Below are 23,993 nucleotides of genomic sequence, written 5' to 3'. Positions count from 1 at the left end.
CCTTAGCTCCTGTCAAGCAGAAATAACCTGTGCAACACCACAGATGCTTAAATTCAGTTTATTGCTGTTGGGACGGCTCTCCTCAGCCCCTGCTCCACTGACCTCCCACCTGTCTGCCACAGCAGCAGGGACAGGGGCAAAGAAGATCATACAGCGAGTCACAAACCTGCTAAAGCAAAGCTGGTGCTTGGCTTTACCCCAAGAGGAGTCACAGTGCTAGAGCCTGGCTATAAACAGTTTTGATGCATTTTGATTGTAACAGAATATTGCTAAAGTTCAGGGGCTACATAAAACCATGCCTTGGCTGACAGCACAGCACAGAGCTGGGGCTGGTCAGCTGCTGCTTCCCATCACGGCCTTCCTGGCACCCTCAGCTGCTCAGCTCCGGGGGCTGGTACCTACCTGTGCCGGGCAGCCCTGGCTCACCGGCACCACTGCAGCTCACAGCCAGATCTCATCACTGCTCGTGCTGGGCACTTTGTAGATGCGCCCAGACACTGGGAGCTGGACAAAACCTGCAAGACAAAGAACTCATTGCCTGTTGGGGCAGCCACGGAGCTCCATGTCCCACGACACATCTTTTAGGGCTGCTTGCCCGCCTGCTCCCCTTACCAAGCTTGCTGAGGACCAGGGAGTTTTCCAGTCCCAGCAGGGCACTTTCTTCTCCCCTAGCACTGGCTCCCGCATCCTTGGGGGAAGCTGCAGGGAAGCAAAGGAATGAGAGCCAGGACATCTATCCCTCGCCCAGGCAGGACCTGGGCCCCACATGTCTCAGTGCACTGGCACATCGGGGTTTTACCTCCATCTTCCTGTGCAAGGTCACCGAGGCGCAGGTTGGGTGGCAGGGACTGGGTCTGGCGGGGCAGACGTGTGCCCCGGGGCTGCGGGGGCTCAGAGCTGCTGCAGTGGGAGCACTGGCTGGGTGGGCTGTTCCCTCCTGCTTGCACCGGACCTTGCACAAGCTGGGGCAAGCGGCATGCCAGGCAGGCAGCACAGGAGCCCAGGCTGAGCAGGGCGGCTAGGGCCAGGGCTGCTCCAACGGCAACACCCAGGACAGGCAGCTCCACACGGGCATCCAGCAGGCCTGCACCAGCAGTGCAGACCCCTCAGCATCCTTCCATGGGGCCATTGCACCATGCCCACCCCTCAACAGTTACCTGGGGGCATGAGGGAGGCAGTGGTGATGCCCACACTGTTGGCTGCACTGATGGAGAGGTTTCCAGCTGTGCAGCTGAGATGGATGTGGAGTGAGTGGTTGGCACCCAGGAGGAGAAACTTGGAGGTGTTGGCCATCACATGCCCATCCTGGTCCACCCAGGTGATGCTGGCAGGTGGGTTGGCTTGCACCAGCACAAAGAGCACCAGGAGAAGGCCAGTGCTCTCAACCTGCTGGTAGTGGGCATCTTCCCGCAGGATCTCTGGCTTATCTGGGTAAAAAACAGGCAGTGAGATGGGGAGGAGGGATGGGGACAACACAGCTAGGAGCAGGATTTGTCTCGCCTGGGTCCAGGAGCGCTTGTTTATGTCGTTTGCACAGGACTGACAAGATGCTGCCCAGCTATGGCTGTGATGGATGCAGGTTATGGTCCTGCCCGAGCTGGATGGGAGCCCCACATGCCCTCCCCACATCCCAGTCTGGAGCAGGCCGGCACCGAGGACCTTACACTGCACACTGAGAAGGATGGAGGTGTTGTAGGTCTCACTGGAGGTCGGGATGGTCAGGGAGCAGTTGAGCTGGTGGTCGGAGCGCTGGCCAGTGAGGATGCTGGCAGTGTCTGCAGTTGAGAGGTTGGCTTCCTGTTTCTGACCGTTGAGGTACCAGGCCAGTGTGGCACCGGGGACTGGCCGGGGAACCCAGCAGGTGAAGATACGACTCTCCCCCTCCTGCAGGGTGCACGCTGTGTGCGGCTGCCTGTCAGTGGTGGGGCCCAGTTCCTCCAGTGCTGCCAGAGAGCCCACCGCACATCAGAGCTGTGGCAGGGGTCCTGCTCTGGGAGTCATGCACCGGACCCCACCACAGCCTCACCTGCTAAGCAGAGCGCCAGGAGGCTGAGCAGCAGTAGCAGCAGGAGGGCAAAGGCAGCCCCCGGCCAGCCGCTGAGACACCCCATGTTATATCAGCCGTGCTCAGCGCTAGGAGAGAGGCAGCTAGAGCAGGGACGTTAGCGCATCCACCACGCTGGGCCCCGGTGTTCCAGCACACAGCAGGGTCGGAGGATGTGGCCCAGCTGCACCTTACCTGCAGCATTGCTGCTTCTGTGTCCAGCCCAGTCTGCAGTGCGGCTCTGCGCCCGGGCCCCGGCACGCAGGGCAGTGCAGGCGGCGCAGGGGCGGGCCCCGGCTGCGAGCATCCATCCATCCATCCATCCCTCCATCCCTCCCGCCGCCGCCTTCCCCGAGCGGCGTCGCTGCGCGCAGCCGCGGGGCCGGGGCTGGCCCGAGACTGCCCGGCTGGGACAGGGGATGCGCGGCCCCGTGCCTCCGAGCTCCCCTCTCCAAGGAACAGGGCCCTGACTTGCACCCACCGGGCCACCCATCTCAGCGGCGCTGCGCACGCTTGGGAACCACCACAATGCCTGCAATGTCGCAAGCAGAGCCCAGGTGCTGGGGACAGAGGGAGGTTTATTCGGGGTGGAGCAGAGCGAGACAAACACAGCAAGGTGCTCTGATACTTTCCAGTCCCTGGCTGATAGCCGGGAGGAGGAACAGGAGCTCTGGCACCTGAGGTGGACCTTTTCTGACCACCAGGACAGGTCTGCCCGGGCCAGCTCAGGAGCACGGTTCTACCCAGCCCTCTCGCTGCCCGTCTCAGTCGCTTCCAGCTCCATCGGGGTTGCGCAGCCGGCCGAGCATCTCGCAGAGCATCTGGTTGCAGAGCGCGGAGTAGGGGTTGAGCAGCACGAGCTGCTGCCGGGCGAAGGCGCTGCCCAAGCGCGCTGCGCGCTCCAGGTCCCGCCGCGCGTCCTCGTCCCGCGCCTGCAGCCGGCGGATGAGGCCGCGCTGCACGAGGCTCTGGCAGGCGGCGCGCCCGCGGCCGCGGCTCAGGCGGATGGCGGCGTCCAGGTCCTGCAGGGCACCTGGCAACGAAGGGGGCCATTGCGAGGGGTACCGGGGTACCGAGAGACCACCGGGGTACCGGGAGACCACCGGGGTACCGGGAGACCACCCGCACCCGCGCTGCTCACCTGCCACGTCTCCCCGCAAGCGCAGGGCTTGGGCTCGGTTGTTGTAGCCCGAGGCACGCTCGGGCAGCAGGCGAATGGCCTCACTGAACCGCTCCAGGGCCGTGCTTAGGTCTCCCGACTCAGCCGCAGAAACCCCCTGCAGCTCCAGCTCCCGGACTTGATCCAACAGCTCCAGCGGAAAAGGTTCCACTATTGCAGTGTGAACGGGAGTGGCCGGGAAGTGGAGGCACCAGGACGACCCACGGGGCCCAGTCCCACTGCCACCCTACACTGCCTTTCGGCAGGGAACAGGTCAGGGTGCTGATGTCCATCCTCAAGCAGGCACTGCTCCCAGCCACCAGAGCCTCCTTCCCTGCCCCACTGCTCATCCTGTGGGGACCCTGATGACAATTCCAGCAAGAACCTGCCTGGCACACCCATCACTCACCTTCATCCTGGACATCCTCCTCCTCCTCATCCAGCCCTGGGATATCCCCAAAAGGGGTGCTGGGGTTAAAGATGGTCTGCAGGACGGCCCTGTCGTTCGCTGTGGCCATGCTGCTGTGTCACTGAGGCCTGTGACAAGTCCGCAGGCACGAGCAGGCTGCCACAGCCCAGTTAATGTTCACCCTGCCTCGCCCTATGGCAGCCTGGGCTGAGGCCCCGCCGCCTGCCAGTGCCCCAGCACTGACCCAAGGTGACCCGCACACACGAGCCGAGGGCTCTTCACTGAACACCCTGTGCAGCCCTTGGTGCTGCCCAGGGGCTCCACACCTTGCGAGTATCCTGGAGAAGTAGCAGCTTCTCAGTTCTCAAGAAGAAATGGAGAGAGCCCTCTGCAGCAATAAACTTGACATGTTTATTAATTAAACTATCACTTAAATAAAAAAAAGTGCATAGAAAATAAACATGTTTAAAAACTCCTTTTTTTTTTTTACAACTATGTACACTTTTTATTTTTACATTCAGTCTTTTGCAGAGCTTTCAGCATTTTTTTAAACTATTAAAGTATTTCCTTCTTCCCTGTGGCAGGGAGTTAACACTGATGTACTTTAGACACATTTCCTCTTTTTTTAAAAAAACCCAAAAAACCAAAGCCAAAAATAACTAAAAAAACAAACAACCAGTAGATTGGAAGAACACAAGAAAAAAAAAAGTTTTGTTATACATGATAAGTTGTCAAGAAATGTATTTCTAGAACATAACCTTGCCTTTGCAGAGCTTTTTTTTTTTCTTTTTTTTTTTTTTGAAACAATTATTCACCTACCTGTAGTTACTAAAGAGACTGTAAGTTCAATAAAAGAAACACCACAAGTATAGTTCTCGGCTGATAGACGAAAGCTACTGCACCTTGTTAAAAAGATACCAGGAAAGCACAGAGCACATTTTTCCCTATATGCAGGTGGTACCCCAACATTCATAACCAAAACGAGAGGAAGGAAAGGAAGAAACCAAGTTGTACAAGTACTGACTGTAACAAGAAGGGCCAAGAAAGGCCAAACCACCCGCTCCCCGCTTCTGGCCCTGGCTGCCAGTGGGGAATGAGCAGCAAGGCTTTCCTGGAGCTGTGAGCAACTGTAACACAATCCTTATCTATAGTGTTAAAGAGAATTAAAAGCCATGAACCGATACTGAACTAGGCTTCATTACACGGTGCATTACTATATTAGTTCCTATATATATTGTATTTATAGTTATAAAAAAATTTGCAAGTGTTGAGAGTGGACCAGTGTATGGGTGAATGGCATGATTCTGCACAGACCGTCCTGCTGAAGAACTTGGTATTGCTTTGAAATGAAAGAAAACCAGAAAAAAAAAAAGATACCCAGCCCTTTGCAATGACCCGCTTCTCCTTTAAAAAAAAAAACAGTTGGTTTGTACAAAAAAAAACCCCAAAACGCCCTAAGGTTCCTTTTTTTAGTATTTTCAGATACTATGATCTGCGTCAGTCCTTATAAAATATACATTCATACATGGGGAGCCGGGCGCTCCTGGTCAGCCCAGGCTGAGGGTGGGCAGGCTCAGCTGCCCTGGTTGCCCCAGCCCTGCTGCCACTTGCCCCTCGAGCCCGGGCTGGCTCCCTGGGGGTACAGACAGTTTCACTGGCCACAACGGGAATAGCAGCAAAGCGGGCAGCCCGCTGGCTCGGCTGGTCCCGGCAGGAGGAGGTCACCTGGCACTTGGACCTTGGGGGACTTCTGAGGCACAGCGCTCCCCTCGACCCTCCTTCCCACTTCTCCCCATGGGGGGTGGCTCTGGGCAGAGCTTCCCAGTGGAACCTCCTCCCGCAGCCAGGAAATCGGGGTAGCGCGGGTGAGAAAGCTGAGCTCTGGGATAAATTCAGAGGCTTTGCCATGGCGAGGGCCATGCCCCTGCCCCGCCTCAGAAACGGAAGGAAAAGGGCCAAGAGCAGCTGTGCTCCGGGCCACGGGGCCCAGATCCCCTGGGTGGGCACTCGCTGGGCTCCTCAAAGTATGTGCGTTCCCAAACTGTCAGTGCATCAAATAATCTCAGTAACAAATGCAGCCTCAATGTGACTTTGCTTTCAACAGTTACCAACAAATTATCCTCACACAGTGCAATAACAAAAGGAAATCGGCAGGTTCTGAACCTCCGAGCGCTGCTTTTCCTTCTCAGGGCAGAGGAAGAAGTCTCAAGACCAGAGAGGTGAGGATGGGGGATGCCCCTCGGAGAGACCTGGGGAGTCAGCAGGCACTCCCGCTCCCTTCCCCAACTGCCAGCACTGGTTCAGAGCAGCCCTCGGATACATCAGCTCCGGGAAGAGTGGCTCCTGTAACAACTGCCACCTCACCACCAGGAAAGCTTGGGAAAGCGAGGGCACTTTCTGCTTTCCCTTCTGCACAGAAAAACCCACCTGCCTTTGAAGGACAGACTGTGCCAGGAGGTGTGTGTCTCAGACTGGCCTCCCAGCAAAGAGGTATGGAGGGTCAGCTCTCATCCTATCTTGCTTTTCCTTTTTAAACCCTTGCAGGATACCAGCACGGGCAAGGCAGGATCAGACTATCTGCCCGAATCACACACTGTCCTCCCACAGAGCGAAACTCATACTGTGCTGGGCAGTTCTCCCTCCTGCCCCTGTCCTTATGGGCAAATACAGTTTAAGGTCCAGTCAACCCTCCCGGAGACAGTTACTGAAGTCAAAAAGGCAGAACAAGAGCAGAAAACAAAACTAAAGCAACCCCCCCACTGGAGAAAGGCTCAGACTGTGTCCAGCCAGGTATTTCCAAGAACCGTCCTATGAAAATAAAAAAATCATTAAAAAGAGATTCTCTTAAATTAGGATAATACCACTGTAAAAAGCCTCGTCATAAGTGCTTTCCCCTATGAAGTGCTTCTCATAGAAAAATATACAAAATATATTTACATTTATAAAACCTTAAATACTAAACTGTAAACAGAACAGAGCAGAATCCAATGTTGTCACTGTCAGGCTTGGGTCTCTCATTTGTCTCTCTCTGGTTTTTCTCTGGGCAGATCCCACAGGGAGGAGGACACACTGCTCCAACCAGGACAGTGGTTTTCCCTCAACTTGCTCAGACCTGGCCTGGTTCCTCATCCACTGTGCCAATGCCTCATGCGTTTCCTATGTGTTTCAGGATGCTGGCGCTTGGCCTTGCCTCTGCAGAGAACTTTGGCTCCGTTTTGGGGGTCCTTCTGTGTCTTCTGGGGAACACAGCATGACTACACCCAGACGACTGACCATGACAGGCACCTGGCTGCAGGGCCACTCTCCTGCCTGTCCCCCAGAGCCCGGGACACTGCGGCACGGCAGAGCAGAGTGGGTGCCTCCACACCAGTCCTTCCCAGTCCTTCTGCTCTCCAGCGGTGTGCGGCCAAGGCCGGGGCTGGCTCGCTCTCCCCTTCTCTCTCTAGAGAGTCACTCTCGAGTCCAGTCCCTTGAGACACCGCCAGGAGCTCGCTGGACAGAGGAGGAAGCCAGCTGCTGGAGACAGGACCCAGAGGGCTACTTCCCTCCCACATGGCCATGGAAGGAGTGTTGGTGAACAGGAGCCTTTGCTGGCAAAGATTTATAGTGCCCCAACTGTTGGCACAAGCACACTTTGCCAAAGAATGCCAGGAGTTCCTCTGCTCTCAGGCAGGGATTTCAGAGCAATGTGTCAGCCAAACTCTTCTTGTGTCTAGTTGTGGGCTGCTCTTTTCTGCTCTCCTCATGAGCAGCCAAGCCAGTCCCTTGCATACCTACTCCCACTCACACACAGTGTTTCGCAGACATGCAGTCCCAGGGGGCCGCTGCCGAGGCACAGACCTCTCCAGGAGGCAAGCTCAAACATTGCGCTACCCAACCACTGACTCAGCCCTCGGGAGGAGAGCTCTGGCCAGGAGACAGAGAGGGACACGACCCACGACTGCTGCCCTGTGCCTGGGCCTGGGGCGACCTCCCCTCTCCTCTCCCGCTCATTAGCCCCACGCTGAAAAACAAATATGGGGGCAGGGGGAAATGAGAATAGCAAAAACATAACCATGCTGAGGATCTTCTCCAGCCGCCCATGTCTCTCACAAGGGTGAGTGTGCACATGCGAGACATGAAGATGTGGACTCGGACAAACACAGCCGCCAGTCTCAGGTCCCTGAGCCCAGTCCATCTTCACTCCTGCTTCTGGCCTCTCTGTCCCGTCCTAGTGGCCGGGGAGGGGCTCACTCGAAGCTTTGGTTCACCCCAGGCCCTGCAGGGCTCACTTGCAGCTGATGGAAGTTCTAGTTTAAAAATTTCCTGCACTTCTTGGCACCGCAGTTACAGGGCAGTTTGTTGCTGGCGTCTTCAATGGGGAACTTATAGTCATAAGTGAGCTCTTCCCCTCGGTAGATTTTGCGCATGGCAAAGATGACAATGTGTTTCTGGCCATCGATGTTGATGACCCGGGAGTAGCAGTTGGGCTCGCAGGAGTGGTTGATGAAGCGGGCCGCGTTCCCGTGCATGGTGGCATCCACCACCTCGGAGTCGTCAATGCGGAACATGTAGCACCCGATGCCCTGTGCAGGGAGGACAGAGGAGGGTTAGTGCAGGCAGGGCAGCACAGCCGCCCCAGCAGACAGCCCAGCTCCGAGGGAGTGCTGCAGCCTCTCTCCACTGGGCCTCACACACTCCTGCCTGAATCATTTCATCCCCATGCTCACTGAGACTAATCTGTGACCCTGCCCAGACCACGGAAGGGAAAGAGAAGTGCCTCTAAAGCTTCAGCTAGAATGAAAATAACCCAAGAAGTCAGTAAACACAATTTGAGATGTCCCCAACAGAATTTTCATGAAGGCCTGTCCTACCTTCACAGCCATTTTCTAGCTCTCCCAAATACTTTAAGAACATCTACAAAAGCCCAAAACTCACCTTACTGTCGTAGTATTTCTCTCGTTTGTCAGTGAGGATGGAGCGAATGACATTGCCTGAATATTCGATCACCATCTCACCTGCATCGATGTTCCTTTTGCAGAACAGACCCCGGCCATGGATAGGAGACCTAAAATGCAACAAGAAAAGCGAGTTATTTCAAATGAGACAAGCAAAGCTCAAGAACACCAGATTGCAAAGGTTGCAGAAAACAGGCTGTGACAAGGACCACTGTGGCACTGTTAACCCTTCTCTAAGGGAACATTAACAAGAACACCACCAGGTCATTCTGTCTACATCTAAGCTATTGCCAAAGTAAAGCCAGCAAGGAGCAAGTGGTCTGTGCTGAGGATTACTTTTCAAATACGTAACTTAGGCAGAGAGAAGGAAGAGGGAAAAAAATCTCAAGCCTGCTTCTCCCCTCAATTTTGCGTCTGGCTTCACAGAAGGTTTCCAGATTCCACCTTCCTCTGTCCTATGGGCAATGGTAGCAGAGCAAAACCGTACCTGTAGACACCAACTGCCTCCTTGGAGGTCTTCTTCAAGTGCCGGAAGCGCATGGGCATTGGCAGATCCATGCTGGTTGCCCTCCTAGAACAAAGAGGCACTGCTAAGTGATGACCTGTATTTGAGACTCTGTGCCATGTATTATTGGGGGCACTTTCCAAGATGGAGTAATTTATACACTGTGACACTGCAGCCTACAAATAACACAATCAAAATAAATGCAGTGTTTTAATATATATATGTAAGAGAAAATTTCCTCCCTTCCCACCTCAAATTCTCATCAGATTGTTTTCATCAGCAAGGAAAAGAAGCATTTGTAGGCAGACGAGTCACCTCCAGCTGTCACTTCTCTTGTTATTGCAGAAGTCACCACTATGTCAGGCAGTGCTTGGCAGCTTTCAATGTTTAAATTCCCCACAAAGCATACAACCCTCAACTAAGCACGACCTGCTCATTTTAACACCCCAACACTATTCTCCCCTTTTAACCTTTAAGCCCTGCTGCATACCGGGCTGATTTCAGCTGCACTTCTTCTTCTTCCTCGTCATTTGGATTGTATTCTGGCGGCTGTCGGTGTTTAGACGCCAAGAAATTAAACATATCAAATGCAGATTTCCTGCAATTTAAAAGAGACCAAAGGGAATTTGTTTTACTGACTGAAAATAAACGTGGTTGCCACAACAGTCTGACATGTTTACTGTCTCACACCTCCCTACTCTGCCCTCCCTTAAAGCCCTGTGCATCAGGGCAGACACAGCAGGTTCTGACAACTTCCAGTAACAGCCCCAGCAAGGAAAGCTTTGTTAAACCAAGCAAAGGGCCACAAAGGGGCACAGGAAAATGTTCAGATTTCGAAGATGCTGAATGGCTGATATTCATGTGCCAGTTTTTAACATTTAACTGAGAGCTTTAGTGCTGCAGAGATTTGTTGTTCCTGCCCTGTCACAGCATTAGTTATAGAGCCAAAGGGCCGTTACCCCAACACAGACAAGGCTCACACTTGCCTCAGATGGACTTCGGCCCGAGCAGAACCGTGTGGGTTCAAAGGAGGTTCATTGGCCTCCTCTGGCTTGTGAAATCTGAACTTGTAGTTGTGGCAGTGCTTTGCTCCGTACAGTTGCTCTATCAGGAACACAACAGTATCATGGATAATGCCCAACATCCTCAAACCGTTCACACCTGGAACAAGAAATAGAGCACAACAAACACTAATTATCAATGCAAATGTGGAGCAAGAAGATACAGCAGCTTGTCCCAAAGAGCTCGGACACCACACAGCTGTCATAGCAGCATTATTAGCTACTGCATTCTATGTGAGAGTTTCTAATCTTCCCATTGGGAAGAAATGACCCTCCATAAAGCCCGCAGCAGGTTAACTGAACTATTAAGAGTCCAAGACCCTCACAGAAAGATCTGTTTGCTCTCCTGTGTTCAGCACAGGCTGTTACCTGCAAAGGACAGCTGCTTCAGGCGGGCATTCGAACGGGCCTCTTGCACCTTGTCAGTCAGCGACTTCCAGGCATCTGCAGCACACACATGACAAATGGTGACAGGGTATCCAGGTGCTGAGATACTCATATTCAAATAAACTAATTGAAGAATATGATGTTTCCAACTTTCCACAGGCCATAAATGAAGGTCCTTGGATCCAATTGCATTCATCCCCTTGAAAATTCACATTTGCATAAGGCAGGGTGTTCAGCAATTGGTCTGGAGGAAAAGTCTGGACACCCAATACTCCAATGTGTTATCCACACTGCCTGTTTCTTGACAAACTATGGTTCAACATCATTGGTCAATTGATAAAACAAAATGGATCAGTGATATATATGTATATAATGGGTCACTGAATATATTATGTTGCAAAATAAAATAATAATAGAATCCAGACATTATCAGGAACTAGGATTGTTCTAGGGCTGTAATCCATGAGATTTCTCTTTTTTTTTAATCTATAAATAAAGCAAATAAGAGGTCCTCAGAAGTATTAATTTTACTTCTAGTAATAACAGCTAAAACCAACACTGCGCGGTTCTCACCTTCAATGCTTTCTGCGCAGATCTGAAAACCATCATCACTAGAGATCTCAAAAACCAAACCTTTTTTTGGTTTCTTCTCACCAAGACACTCTTTCCTCTTTTGTTCTTGCTGAAGCCAAAACATAAGAGGGGAGCTGAAAGTGCTCTCTTCTTCCTCGAGAGCTTTTGAGCCTAGAAAAGACAGAAGCCAGCTTGAAGATGACTTTTACACCTGGTGCTCCACGACTGAAAGTAACTTATTGACTTGCTTTTTCACCAGCAAATCCAGCCAAGAAAAGAAATTCTACAGTGTTGCAGTAAGAGTATGAAATCTCAAGTGCTGAAATACTCACAAACTAAAGACACAGACAAAACTATTTGTCCAAAATCTACATATAGCAAACAAACCTTTCCTCCCCTTACAGCAAGGGTAACACAAGCTAATAGCTCTGATCCTTTTCCTGGCAGAATGACAAACACAAAAATCAGATCTGCAAACATCACTTTCCCAGTCCTGGAGAATTCTGAGACTAGGTGTTTTTGAAGAAGCGACATACCTGCATTTTCTTGCTCATTTATTGAGTTCTGTGTTGATTGAGGTTCTGGGACCACAGCCGGTTGCCTTGGGAGGGAAGGAGAAGAACATGAAGAAAAAAATAGCTAACAACCTGCCTCATTTCCTCACCAACCCTGAGCAGTAGTCTTAGACAGATACAAGAATCTTTTTCCAGATCAAATGTTCTGAGATCAATTCAGTTGGAAATGAACAATCAAAAATATTCTGCTCAGTAGCATTTCAGTTTGCAGCCTCTATCAGTCTGTGGGTAGCAGCCTAATTCCACACAGCCTGTGACCTGCTCTCTGTGTCAGCTCCACTCAGGAATAAGGTGCAGGCCAACACGCAATCAGACACTGCTGAATGAACATCTCCTCAGCAGGCACTGAGCTTCAGCTTCCCAGAACTACATGCAGCTTAATGCAAAATGATTCCATATTGCATCAAATTGTGACTGTACATTCCCCACCAAATGCTCCCCAGGGATTTTAACTAGGAATGCCAGCCTTCTTGCATTCTCCAAACAAATATCCTTCAGCTCAAGCGAGCAGAGCCACACAGAAAGGTCTGTTCAACCCTTACCCTGCAGACTGCCCATGTGGCTTCTGCAACGGCTGATCTACGCTGGCTGCATCCTGCACATCTGCCTTCACAGCAGGAGTCCTGGAAGAAAAAGATTTGGGAACATTCAAAGTGTCTGCCAACCCATGTGTGCCATAAATGAGACTGGAAAGCAGGAATGGATCCATTGGGAGTTGCCAACACGGATTCATCAGTTCTGCAGAATTACACAAGTAGCAACAACAGCTTGTAAGATACACAGAACCAGATCACGCTTCCAGCTCCACATCAGAATCAAAAGTTGCACTTCACAATTTGCCTTGACTTGCACAACTTGCTGGAGAAACTAGTGCAAGATTCTCTCATACTGTTACAAAATCTCAGAGATGAGCAAAACCAAACTCTCCTCTTACCCTGTAACTGAGACCTGGGGTACAGCAACAGCCCCTTTTTCGGGAACGTGCGCTTCAGAAGAACCAGCCCATGCATGAGAAGTTTTGTGCTTCTTTCCATTCCCTTTGTCTAGTAACGGCTGGATGCGTTTGACTTTTGGCTTCATTTTTGTGGGACCCAGCACAGAGCTACTTGCAGACTGTTGACCAGGTGATGGGGAGCCTCCTGGAGATGCTGAGCTGGCGTGCATCACTGATGAGGAAGCCTTGCTTTGTTCGAGTCCGGCATTGTTTGGAACATCGACCAGCTGTGGAAAGCTTGACAACTGCGTTGTTGCCGGAACTGTGCTAAGGTCCAGCTGGGAGGATGCAACCCCGGTTTTGTTGGCTAAAAGCTGTGTCATGTGCTGAAGCTGGTACGAGCCTTCTGGGTCAGCAGATGACGGCGCGACTGTCATGCCCATTGTCTGTGCTGAGGGTAGAACACATATGCTTGATGCAGCTGTCATGGCTGCTGTAGATGGAGTTTGAGATGCTCCCAGTTGTGAAAACATCCCAGAACTTGGTGGTAAAGTCATATGCTGCTCCTGAAGACCAAGGCTTTGCTGACTTGCTTTGATTAGGAGGTTGCTTATTGAACCAAGGTCCCCCAATAATCCAGGGCTCGTTAATGTTACTGAACTTTGTCCCAAAACATGACCAGGAACTGACCCACCAGTACTAGGGGCTGCTGTGGCCTGCATGGATACAACGTTCAGCACTGAGGAACTCGACGTTAGGCCTGATACAGGCCCTGCTGGGAGGTGACTGGCATCTGCACCAATAATGCTGGGAGATGTGCTGACTGCAGTAGAGGTCCCACCTTGTGGGAGCAAAGATGTTTGCTCAAAATACATGACCCCAGACTTTGACCTTTTGATAATATTGGGAACAGTTCTATGGGATGTTGAATTTGCAATGGTTCCCAAGTCCAGTGGGTGGTTAGAAATCTGGGAAGGAGCAAAATTAATTAAGGTCATGTTGGAGACCATATCAGAAGGAGCTATAGCAGAAGGGGTTCCAGAAGGAGCCAACTTCTTGTTCTTCCGTGACTGCAGACGAGATATGGGCCGTTTCTTGCCCAGGGCAGCAGCTGGCGTAGAAGCAGCAGTACCAAGGTCTGTCCTCTGACTAGCTTCAGACACTAAGAGCTGGGGATCAGGGGGTGGCTGCACCCCGATTAGAAGACCCGGTGAAGGACTGCTGATGTTTGGTGGGAAGCCTGTCTGAGCAGGTGTGGAGAAGGGATGTATATGCTGGTGATGGGACATGGGCAGTAGACCCTTGCTTGTGGGAGGGAATAATGACTGAGACGGAGGCAAGCTTGGATTCAGTCCTGTGGTCAGCGTGAGCCCACTCCCCATGGGCCCCAGCACGGAAGTGTTGGTTTCCATCACACTCTGTGCAGAACTAACAGAAGGTGTTAACTGTATCTTCTGGGTGACACCGTTGGGAAGAGTTTGGAGGACGTACAGGGGCTGCATGTTTTGATTAACCACCAGAAGTTTTTCTGCGGCTGGCTTGAGGTGGGGTGGTGTTGTCTGCACTGCAGCGTTGGAGATTTGCGAGGGGCCAGGACTGTCAGTGGAGTTTGGCACATACTTCTGGCTCTGGAGGGGAACCGTGGGTGATACTGGCACCTGGATACCTGGAGTCCCACTGTTTCTTGTTAAATCTTGGTTGCTGCCATGCCCTTGCTCAACAGGGCCGCAGGCTGGGCTGGCTATATGCTCTGCATCTATGTGACCCTGGATGAAGTGATCAGGAGTCATGTGTCCTTCGGGGCTTGGGTCCACCCCTGGACTCAGGAGAGCTGCGTCACCTTCTCCTGAGGCAGATTTTTCTGTGACTGTCACTCTCTTCTCCCCAGACTCTGTGGAAGGCAAGGCAAGCATCGACCTCTCTCCTGAGGAGGAAAGTGAAGACTCCGAAATGACAGCAAGCCTGTTGTGATTTTGGCTGGGCACCGTAGGGCTGCGAGTGGTCAGAACAGAGAGATCAGAAGGAAGCTCCAGTGGCAATTCAAATTGCTCCTCTGCAGATATGGAGGAAGAGACACTGCTGTCCACTGGTTCGGCGGTGGGCAGCTGCTGGGAGAACACCTCAAACAAACCCATATCCTTGCCTCGGTTGCTGTCAAGACCTAAACCTTCTCCAAGCGTCAGGAGTTCAGATGACGAGGACTCTGGACTTTCTCCCAAAGCCTGCATAGATGGTGTGTTCTTCAACACAAAGTCCATGATGTCGGAAGGGAGTATGTTCCCACAGTCATCACTGTTGTTATTGTCAGAGTCAGATTTCAGAAGTTCTGTGTTGAAAGTGTCCAGTAAGTTCTTGTCAGCAGGTGTGCTTGCATGAGCCCTGCGGCCTGTTTCCAACGAGCTCAGCTGCACTTCCAGAGAGTCCTGACCCTGAGCTTTAACCCTGCTCACAGGGTGGCAGTTATCAATCTTGGGGTCGGTCTTGTGGACGGTGGAGCTCTTGGTGACTTGCACTTTCTCACCACCTTCTTCAGTTCTATCCAGCTTTAAGTTCTCTGTCCCATTCTCTTTGCCACTCCTTTTAGTTACCTGGCTGACTTTTCTGGTAGTTGCTGTGACACTTGTATCACTTTCAGTTCCATCATCCACACCATCTAGCTGTGAGATTTTCGGAAGATCACACTGCTCCTCTTCTCTGAATAAGCTATGGGACGTGAGCCTCTCCTCTGTGTTTGAGGAAACCACTGTCCTTGTGAAATTGTAGTAGTATAAGTCATCCTCATCTGATGTGCTCAAGTCATCTGCTCCATCCACTTGTCCTTCTGCGGATCGTTTCCCTCGCTTCTTGCCAGTTGAGTTACTGTAGAAGGGAATGTCTTCTTCTCCATAGGACCTCACACCATACAGAGGAGTCAATCCAAAGAACATATTGGATCTGGCCCGAGCACTTCTCCTTGGATACCTCCGCTTGTATGAGCCTTCTTCTTGAGCTTTAGCACCATCCTGGAGCATCAAGCTGTTATCTTGAATGGCCAAATTTTCGTATGTGTTATTCTGAGATTCCTGTGTTGGTGGTTCATTTGGACTTCCTTGAATTACAGGGTTCTCTTCCGGGCTTTCTGAAGCTGAGGAAGGCTCTGCCAAAGCAGCCAGGTCTGCCCCTGCAGACTGAGTTTCAGCATCACTTTCCTGCTGCGCATTTTTAGACTCATTTTCGCTTTCCATTTTGAGAGGAGTCAGAGTAACTTTAACGGTGCGTTTCCTGGGTGCCTGTGATTCCTTAGGGGCTGCTTCAACCTGCACTGCAGACCCTTTAGATAGTCCTTGTGAAGATGGAGACTTCTCACTAGCTTTTTCAGCAGGAATGTTATTACATAACCTCTGACTAATTTGTTCAGTTGCCAAACCCTGATCACCAAAGTCTGGTTTCAGGTTATCACTGCCTACTGCTTGACTTGTCTCTGTAAGAGATTTCAGGGAATGCTTCTCTTTAAAACTGTCTTTCATTAACTTTTTGCCTTTATGACGTTTATCCCTGGGGGCAGTAACTACCTGCTCACTTGCTGCAGGAGATCTATTGTTCACTCCAGCAGCCTTCAAGGCTTTTGCATCCATCTCATCAACCACAGTTGTTTTCTCTGGCTGTAAAGGTTCCATGTGCTGATCTCTGTCTTTCCTTGGGCCTCTCTGATGCAAAGGTGGAAAGGGTATTGCTTCTTTGGAAGAAAATGATCCTGAGCACTCCTGAAAGGCTCCTATTTTATTAATTTCTGTGCCTGATGAACTGGTTGGCTGAGTGGACACTTTGGAACTTGCTCCAGAAACAAAAGTATGAGACAAATAATCTGGGTCCTTTGAGGTTTTCATTTTCTCTCCCTTAGAAGGTGCACCTTTGGCTATTAAATCTGAACTGCTGGAATGTTTCCCTTCTGTAGACTGAGATGCATCCAGATGGTAAGTTTTATTTCCAGCTGTAGCCACTGTTTTCTGGGATCCTGAACTGGTAGAGCAACTTTGAACTGGAGCACTTGGAGGACCTGCGCTTACTGACCCCACAAAGCGGTCAGTACTTTTGACAGTAGGTTCATACTCTGAAGAGGGCCCCGTGCTGGAAACTGAAGACACACTGTGCCTGGAGTAACTGCTCCCAGCTCGTGTAGGGGAAATCATCCGGAGTTTTGATTGCTGCTGTGACAAAGAAGAGGTGCTGTGTCTCCGAGAGCCAATGCTCTTAAGTCCCGAGGATAGCAAAGGATCTCCTACTGTCACTATTTCATGCGTCACTGGGGTAGGACTTCCTGAGAAACAAAGGCAAGAAAGACTGTCAGGTGATCTTAAACCTTCACAGGGAATGCACATCCAATTCCTTCATAGAAAACACAAGAAATTAAAACCCTGCAAAACTTTTCAGCCAAACAACACCAACACACGGTGTTTATACTTTAGATAAATGTTAAAAACCTGATACAAACTTGCTGAATCCTTGTTGAAGGTATCTTAGGATTTGGTATCTCAACTTTAGATCTGAATTTTCAACATCAGTTTGAAAGAAAAAAATAGTCAAAACCAGCTGCTGAATTACAATACTAGATTTCTGATTCTCTCTGGAGAAATACTGAGATATTAAGTACCTGACTGATATCACAGTGTTTTTGGCTCACTACTACTATATGGTGCAAATCCTGCCTCTTCTTCATCCCAAGGGAATATTTGTCTTAGCTGTACATTTCTCTGCAGGCCATCTCTACTGTGTATTGTTAGAACTTTCTCTCCTCAACCTATTGCCATCACTGCTTTCTCTATAACAGTAAACTAAACACCTCATTCTGAAAGAAGCCAGGAAAGACAGGAACTAAACCAAAAATATTACTACAATAAACCCCAATGAAAATCAGCAGCACCAGAAATACCTGCAGAGGGTAACGGCCGCGAGCCAGGAGACCTCTGTGCAGATGGGTAACTTGGCACCCTGATCCTGGGACCCTTTGAGACCACTGGATAGCAACAGGAACTGGAGGTCTGAGAATGCAAGGGACGATCTGGTGATGGTGGGTTTACAATTTCAGGTGTATTTCGGATGTCTTTTGGTAGAATTTCTGTTGTTGTATAAAAGAGAAACAACAGTATAAGCCATTACTGAGCCCTAAAAGCTACGATCTGATAAAGTACATATTACTATCACGTTCCACTTGGAGAATCAGGGTACTTGTTAAATAAACACAAAGTCAAAGATCTGACATCAGATACTGTCTGGTTTCTTCTCTTAAGAACATTTCCAAATACTTGTAGCAATTACTCATCTTACACATGGAATTCCATTATATATTTATAGAGTTTAAGATCCTATGTTAACAATGACATTAACTACAAACATTTAAAAAATCTTTCACAGCTTTACCCTTGGGTACAAGAAAGTAATTTGGAAATACAGAACCACAATGTAACTATTCAACATTGTACTGAACAAACCCCATATCACAGACCAATACCAACACCCCAAAGTGTGGAATTTTAGATCACTAGAAAATTCACTGAGTTGTAGACTAGAAACCATCCCTGCAGCAGTGTTTGTTTGGCTCAAGTTTTCAAAGCAGTACAACCAGGAGCTTAAAGTCTTGAGATGTTGTAATATGGAAGCCTGAATTGGATTCTGGTCCGAATTTAAGAGATTTGGTTTAATAGATGCACTATGGCAAAACCATACAGAGAACAGACCTCTATGAAGTCCTTAAAAGATTACCTGTAAGGGGAACTGGGCTATGGGCAATTGTTCTATTATCATCATGCTCTACAGTGCTGTTGATGTCAGGTTCTACAACTGGAGGTCGGCACTCCATGATCTTGCAGGTATACACACAGCGCTTCCGGGCATCTGTTGTGCTCCAGTACACCCTGGAGCACCTGGAAGATAATTCAAACAAACCAATTTACTTAACAGTTGAGTAAACCTCATTTCTGTTTTAAATTTTCCCTTTCTCAAACCTACATTGGCCAAAGCCCTGCTGGCAGAACACACTACACACCCTTAATCAGAGATTCCTCAACAGTGTAGGAAAAACTACAGTCAATTTTCCCATATGTTACTTCAGTGTTTGTTTGACATGAAATATACTGAAAGACATCAAGTCTTGAAACAGCTTATACTCACTGATAGCCGATGGGAAACAACTTATCTTCACAGTCTGAGAGGTCATTCAGAATTCCTAAGCAGTCTATTGTCATTGAACCTGAGCAGAGAGAGGAACAGTTCTGTGAACCAGATTCCAGCCACAACGATGGATCAAGTATCCAGAGACTAGATCATACCTATCATCATGTGGATGTTCTCTGGTTCCAAGCCACTAAGAAATTTTCTTCTCAAACTGATCCCTTCAAAGTCCACAAAAACTCTCCTAAGAACTTCAAACCCATTCTCAGGAACCACCTGGAACAAGAAACAACGAAACTACTTGTTAATTAAAGGAACCACCACATGTACGCTACGCAGTTTGTCCTATTTTGGTCCTCTGGTTTTTGAACTACCACACAGCACCACTTGCCAAACTTCCCCAGGCCACTCGTATTACTGGCTTCTTTTTAAGAGCAATGTGGTCCAGTCCTTGTTAGCAAGAAACACATTCAACATAAACTTCTAAAAAGTGCACATAGTTACAGGCTAACCCCACCTTCAGAGAATGAGGCAGAGAGTGAAAAAGAAGAATCTTACCTCTCCTTTGATCAAGTCACGATGTCTCTGGCAATAAACTTTCTTATCATCCAGAAAGACACAGTTCTTGACTCGTGAGCACATGAAATGATAGTTACTGGTACAGGAAGTGAGGCAGCAGCCTACTGTGGCGCCTGACTTCTGGCAGAACTCACATCTCTGCAACAGCAAAAAAGAAAAAAATAAGAATTTAATCTCTTCTAAAACCAGACCACCATTCCTGTTGTCAGCTGGGTTTTTTTGGCACAGATAGTTTAGAGTAATGTTTGATCTCCCACTTCATGGCTGCTCCATTTCTCTACAATGACTCACACACACAAGCAAGAGACATGGAGGAGGAGGTGAGAGGAAGAAGAATTCCTGACATGGAACAACTTTTTCATTTGTGGACTGGTTTTTCCAGGCCTTTCCTAGACCTTCCTGCTTGTGCTTCATATCCAATCCTCACATTTCCAAGCTTCACTTGGTCTCCACAATTAACTGAGCAAGGATAAAATAACTTTCCAAATATCTTCAGTCAGTTTATTATATATAGTGTCAAAAAATATTGCAAGGAAAGGACAGAGAAGAACAAATGCACACAAGCCATCTTTTAGCTGGGCTCCCATCTCGTGATTCTAAATCAGCATTAAGTTTAACAAAGTGTTCTTTGCTTGCACCCACCAGCTGCTTTCCCCGGATAACAGCCATGTGCACGTTTTTCAGAGAACCATCATCATCTTCAAACACTTCGGCTGACCACAAAGCACAGTTCACATGTGTCCATTCATTTTGGCCAATATAGAGAAGACGTCCAGCATCCTAAAGAACAGAAGGAAATGTTCTCTTCAGATGTTCCAGAGGACAGAACAATGCACAAAACCCATCCAGCATATCCACAGTACCAAATCCACAGCTCCTACAGTAAGGGGAATAGGGCAAATACTCACGTTAGCACTGTCATCGCCATATTTCAGGCACAACGCACACTGTCTGTTGTCTTCCACATCTGGAGGTGGGTTCAGTTCAGGACTATCCTCTCTGCTTCTGTCAGAGCCTTAAGAATTATAAGAGAGAAAAATATTTATTCTTGAAATTCAGGGTGGCAAAAATTCATCTGGACAAATTGTCAGTAAGTGAACACGGTAGAAGAGTTTTCAATAGCCAGCTTGGAAAGCAAAGCACATGTCAGCCTCTGCACTACCTTCATTCTAGGGGGAAAAGAGGTGGGTGCAAAAGCATTCTTGGGTCTAAGCTCGGCTCAGAAACATCTCATAACTTACTGCCTCCAAACGATTTCAGGTCACAGAAGTCTACAAGACAGCTTAATTTCTGGGTTTGGGATTGGCAGTCCTGACATCAGTTCTCTTACCAGAGATGGGAGGTGTAGGAGGATGTAGAGGAGTTGGTGAATCTGGCTCTCCAGGCCCTCTGAGTTTTGGAGCTGGAATGATTTTCTTCATCAGAGGGGGCTGTTCAGTGCGGTTGTTCTCTTCACGCTCCTGCCACTGAGCATAATTATGGTCGAGCGACGGGGGCAGCACCGCATTCGGCAACATACCACTGCTGAGATGCAGCAAGGAGTCAGTGTCACACCTGAATGCACCAGAGGCTCTTATGCCTTGCCTATCTGACATCCACCCCCCTGCAACAACTCCATTAACTACCTACAGCCCACACATGCTCCCCACCGGTCACATTTTAAGGTTTGTCATGTGGCCGTCTGCTTCTCTGAAGGGAAACAGATGCAGGAGGGCTACCCCAAATGGGAGTGTGAGAAGGAGAGGGAAGGAAGGTCAGGATTGACAAGCCAACACACAGTACACCTAGTTCTAATTAAGAAGTTTGGTTACTCTGCTTAAAACAAAGAAGTGTGTACAAAACATGAGAACGGGATTACTGTGTAACTTCTTAGGAAAAAAAAAAAAAAAAGGAAAAGAAAAAAGGAAAACCAGAAATCCCAACCCTGCACACAGGCTCTTTCAATACGTTTTGCTTGGCCAGCTGGCAAACGGCAGGGTGTCGCAGTTGGACAGAGAACAATTACTTACTTGCTTGTTACTTTATTTGGCTCCCAAAATCTGGACTTTTTTACGCTGAACCATGGAAAAACACGTTCCATTTGCTAGAGGAAAACGACATCCCATTAGAAAAGTTAGACAACATACCAAAAAATTCAAAGATGTTCAGCCAAGATGCAGAACTAGTAACATTTCATTAACGTTAACAACTCTGACAATGTATTCTTTTATTCCTGGAAACATCCAAGCAAGGCTAAATGCAGTGGCCTTTAGACTCCACCATCAACAAGCAGGGGGAGGATACCAAGCAGATTTCAAAGTAACTGTAGGCCAGCTCACCCGAATAAAGAAGGACTTGACCATGCTGTTGGCTTTCTTAATCTCTGGCTGACCGCCATCGGCATTAATGGCTGCTTGAATTATCTTCACAATGTCATCACTAAAATCCAACTGTAAGAAACCCACAAAACTTCACATTAACAGGATTGTCTTCTGCACAGCTATACCACCCACTAATTTTTTAAGACAATGTTCAAGTGAACATTAAGATGACTGTAATTGAACCAGAGCATCAACTTAAAAGCAGAAAGGGAATTTGGCTGTGAAGAAGCAAGAAGACCTCTAAATTTGTAAATTGGCTGGCACAGCTGCTACACCCACAACTGTTCACTTCAGTTGACTGCTGACTGGTTTTAAATCTGCTAAACTAGCTGTCTCATGAGGATTTGGTCAAAATCTGGCACCACAACATTTGCCAAGCACTTTGCAATATACAGTGCTTCTCAAGATTACAAATTCTCTAGGAAAAACATAGAAAAAAAGCTGCTCTATACAAAGAGAATTGATCTGGTCAACATTAGTATTTTTTGTAAATGACCCCTGAAGAGATCACCCCTCCACCCATGAATCCTTAGCTTCCAGCTAACCAACTGCATTTGGCCAGGCCTTCAGTCAGAATTTTCATGTTCAGGATGACCTGAACACTTATCTACATAAATGTCTGACTAAGAACAAACTGGGGTCGAACCAAGCACCACTGCTGGCTACAGAGAGCCCCACGAAAACGTCAATTACTTGTGTCTGGACCAATATTAACCAGGGCCAGACAGAACTATTTTTAACAGCACGATAACCTGCTTCCTTGTTCCTAAAGTAAAGGCTTAAGGTGCTCAGTTATGAACACCATATGTGATAAAGCAATTCACAGTGTCTAGTAACAGAGTGGAACATGACAACTTTGACATACCACAGAAGTGTAACTTCCTTGATCCATTTTTCTTTTCACTCCTTCCAGATCCAGAGGCTGCTGCTCCTCCTGTTTACTGACTTCTGTTAGGACAGGAGGATCGGGACCCTCAGGAGAGCTTCTGGATGGGATACTCTCTTCTGTCTCAGGATTTAAATCAGGTGGTTTTGCTGCCTGTGAACACCAGCAAGGAGACAGAGGGATGTTAACTATTGAAATGCAGCTGCTCCTGATGATACTCTCCCAAGCCCATTTATTGGTCCAAAGACGCTCGCTAATGTGAAGGAAAGGAGACCCGAGTTCTGAATTTCTGTCCAAAACATAGGGGCAACAAAGAAAAGCTCTTAACCAGCTTTCTGCTGTAAGGTGCACAGCAGGATAGAACTATCAGGCCTAAGGATCAAACTCATTTCTCAGAAATCTTATTTCTGAGTGCATATTTCAAGACAAAGATCCTGTTCTTCTGTCATAAAAGCATCTTCATCATCACAGAGCTAAATCCGCCTATTCCTTGAAGAATTTTACCCTATTTTTCTTTCAGCTTCCAAGTTGTATCACAGATACCCACTTCTCTGCTTCCAAAGGAATCAACAAAAGAACAAAAATATAACTAAATCACAGCACATGCTGCTCCAAGTACGATGCAGACACTTCTGGAGTATGAGGCACAGCAACACCTCAAGAACTCAACTGAATGCCACGTATACTTTAAGCCAGAGTAACACCAACAGGGCACAGGCTCCAGCTTACCTGTCGATACCGCAGTAAGTGGCTGGTGGTTCTGGAATTCAACAGGGCTGTTAAAACCTGCTTCAAGGAAATCTGCAGCTCCTTTTCCAGTGCCAGGCGCCATTCTGCAGGATGCTGCTCTGTACAGTTAATGCAGGTGTATGCAACACTCTCGGGCAAGTTGGAGAGTATCTCATACATTTCATCTGGAGACAAAAGAAGACAAGATAACCATCTGAATTGCTTTACTGAAGGATACAGGAAAAATCCCTGCCCTGCACCTACTGCCTGAGACTTTTCATATAACAAAAGCCCCTTGTACAGCTAATTGAGGGACACTGCCTTTGAGGATCCTGTGCTTTCAGGATGTAACTGGTACTAGCACTGGTTTATCTGTTGTTACTCCACAGGCATTTTTCAGGTAGGTCACAACAGGTGAGTGTGTTAAAGTAACATTCTAGTAGAAAGGTCCAATACTTGATTGCTTTAGTCTAATCACTGCCTCATGTTCTTCAGTACTGAGGGGACAAGGATTTCCTTACCAGAAAGGTTTTCACATTTGGAGTGGACCCAGCGGTCGCATTTCCCACACTGCATCATCTTGCTCTCGTAGTCGTCATCATCATAGCATTTGTCACAGAGAGGACAAAAATTTCCTGCAAACAAAATGGGATCATATCAGAAGTCTGGATGCCAAACACCCCTTAAAGGCTGTGTGGTTACTTACTG

The 23,993-nt window shown here is 48.6% G+C and overlaps 3 protein-coding genes across 7 annotated transcripts in view; all 3 read right to left on the bottom strand.

The window, feature by feature from the left end:
* Positions 1-42: 42 nt before the first annotated feature.
* Positions 43-2,380, bottom strand: TMEM25 (transmembrane protein 25). 2 transcript variants are annotated; one of them, XM_041720881.2, is made up of 6 exons: positions 2,240-2,380; positions 2,027-2,133; positions 1,158-1,943; positions 800-1,084; positions 613-699; positions 43-515 (listed from the first exon to the last, which is right to left on the bottom strand). In XM_041720881.2, the coding sequence occupies exons 2-6, from the start codon at positions 2,109-2,111 to the stop codon at positions 442-444; spliced, it is 1,317 nt and encodes a 438-aa protein (XP_041576815.2). In that variant the 5' UTR covers positions 2,112-2,133; positions 2,240-2,380; the 3' UTR covers positions 43-441. The 2 variants fall into 2 exon arrangements, with proteins under 2 accessions (XP_041576815.2, XP_041576816.2); XM_041720882.2 differs by having other exon boundaries at positions 2,027-2,148; positions 2,240-2,375.
* A 222-nt stretch (positions 2,381-2,602) lies between these two features.
* TTC36 (tetratricopeptide repeat domain 36) lies at positions 2,603-3,841 on the bottom strand. Its single transcript, XM_030290754.4, has 3 exons — positions 3,613-3,841; positions 3,186-3,374; positions 2,603-3,077 (listed from the first exon to the last, which is right to left on the bottom strand). Exons 1-3 carry the CDS (start codon positions 3,719-3,721, stop codon positions 2,809-2,811), a joined length of 567 nt encoding a protein of 188 aa, XP_030146614.1. The 5' UTR covers positions 3,722-3,841; the 3' UTR covers positions 2,603-2,808.
* A 160-nt stretch (positions 3,842-4,001) lies between these two features.
* KMT2A (lysine methyltransferase 2A) overlaps positions 4,002-23,993 on the bottom strand; it is a 40,345-nt gene continuing 20,353 nt past the window's right edge. For 3 of the 4 annotated variants that reach the window (XM_072918200.1, XM_030290728.4, XM_030290730.4), the window contains 23 exons: positions 23,807-23,920; positions 23,286-23,470; positions 22,536-22,709; positions 21,629-21,739; positions 21,320-21,393; positions 20,641-20,834; positions 20,219-20,325; positions 19,953-20,090; positions 19,290-19,448; positions 18,890-19,007; positions 18,732-18,810; positions 18,324-18,484; positions 17,494-17,679; positions 12,585-16,881; positions 12,193-12,273; positions 11,612-11,676; positions 11,076-11,246; positions 10,485-10,559; positions 10,041-10,215; positions 9,545-9,652; positions 9,037-9,120; positions 8,530-8,659; positions 4,002-8,177 (listed from right to left, as the gene is read on the bottom strand). In XM_072918200.1, coding sequence (XP_072774301.1) covers positions 7,902-8,177; positions 8,530-8,659; positions 9,037-9,120; positions 9,545-9,652; positions 10,041-10,215; positions 10,485-10,559; positions 11,076-11,246; positions 11,612-11,676; positions 12,193-12,273; positions 12,585-16,881; positions 17,494-17,679; positions 18,324-18,484; positions 18,732-18,810; positions 18,890-19,007; positions 19,290-19,448; positions 19,953-20,090; positions 20,219-20,325; positions 20,641-20,834; positions 21,320-21,393; positions 21,629-21,739; positions 22,536-22,709; positions 23,286-23,470; positions 23,807-23,920 — 7,262 coding nt within the window. In that variant the 3' untranslated portion in view covers positions 4,002-7,901. The remainder of the gene's footprint in view (positions 8,178-8,529; positions 8,660-9,036; positions 9,121-9,544; positions 9,653-10,040; positions 10,216-10,484; positions 10,560-11,075; positions 11,247-11,611; positions 11,677-12,192; positions 12,274-12,584; positions 16,882-17,493; positions 17,680-18,323; positions 18,485-18,731; positions 18,811-18,889; positions 19,008-19,289; positions 19,449-19,952; positions 20,091-20,218; positions 20,326-20,640; positions 20,835-21,319; positions 21,394-21,628; positions 21,740-22,535; positions 22,710-23,285; positions 23,471-23,806; positions 23,921-23,993) is intronic. The other variant, XM_030290729.4, reaches the window with a different exon arrangement.

The sequence above is a fragment of the Taeniopygia guttata genome, chromosome 24 (assembly GCF_048771995.1).
Source record: "Taeniopygia guttata chromosome 24, bTaeGut7.mat, whole genome shotgun sequence".
NCBI classification, from domain to species: Eukaryota; Metazoa; Chordata; class Aves; order Passeriformes; family Estrildidae; genus Taeniopygia; species Taeniopygia guttata.
The sequence above is the reverse complement of the archived record's forward strand: the minus strand, read 5'-3'. Positions and strand labels throughout refer to the sequence as shown.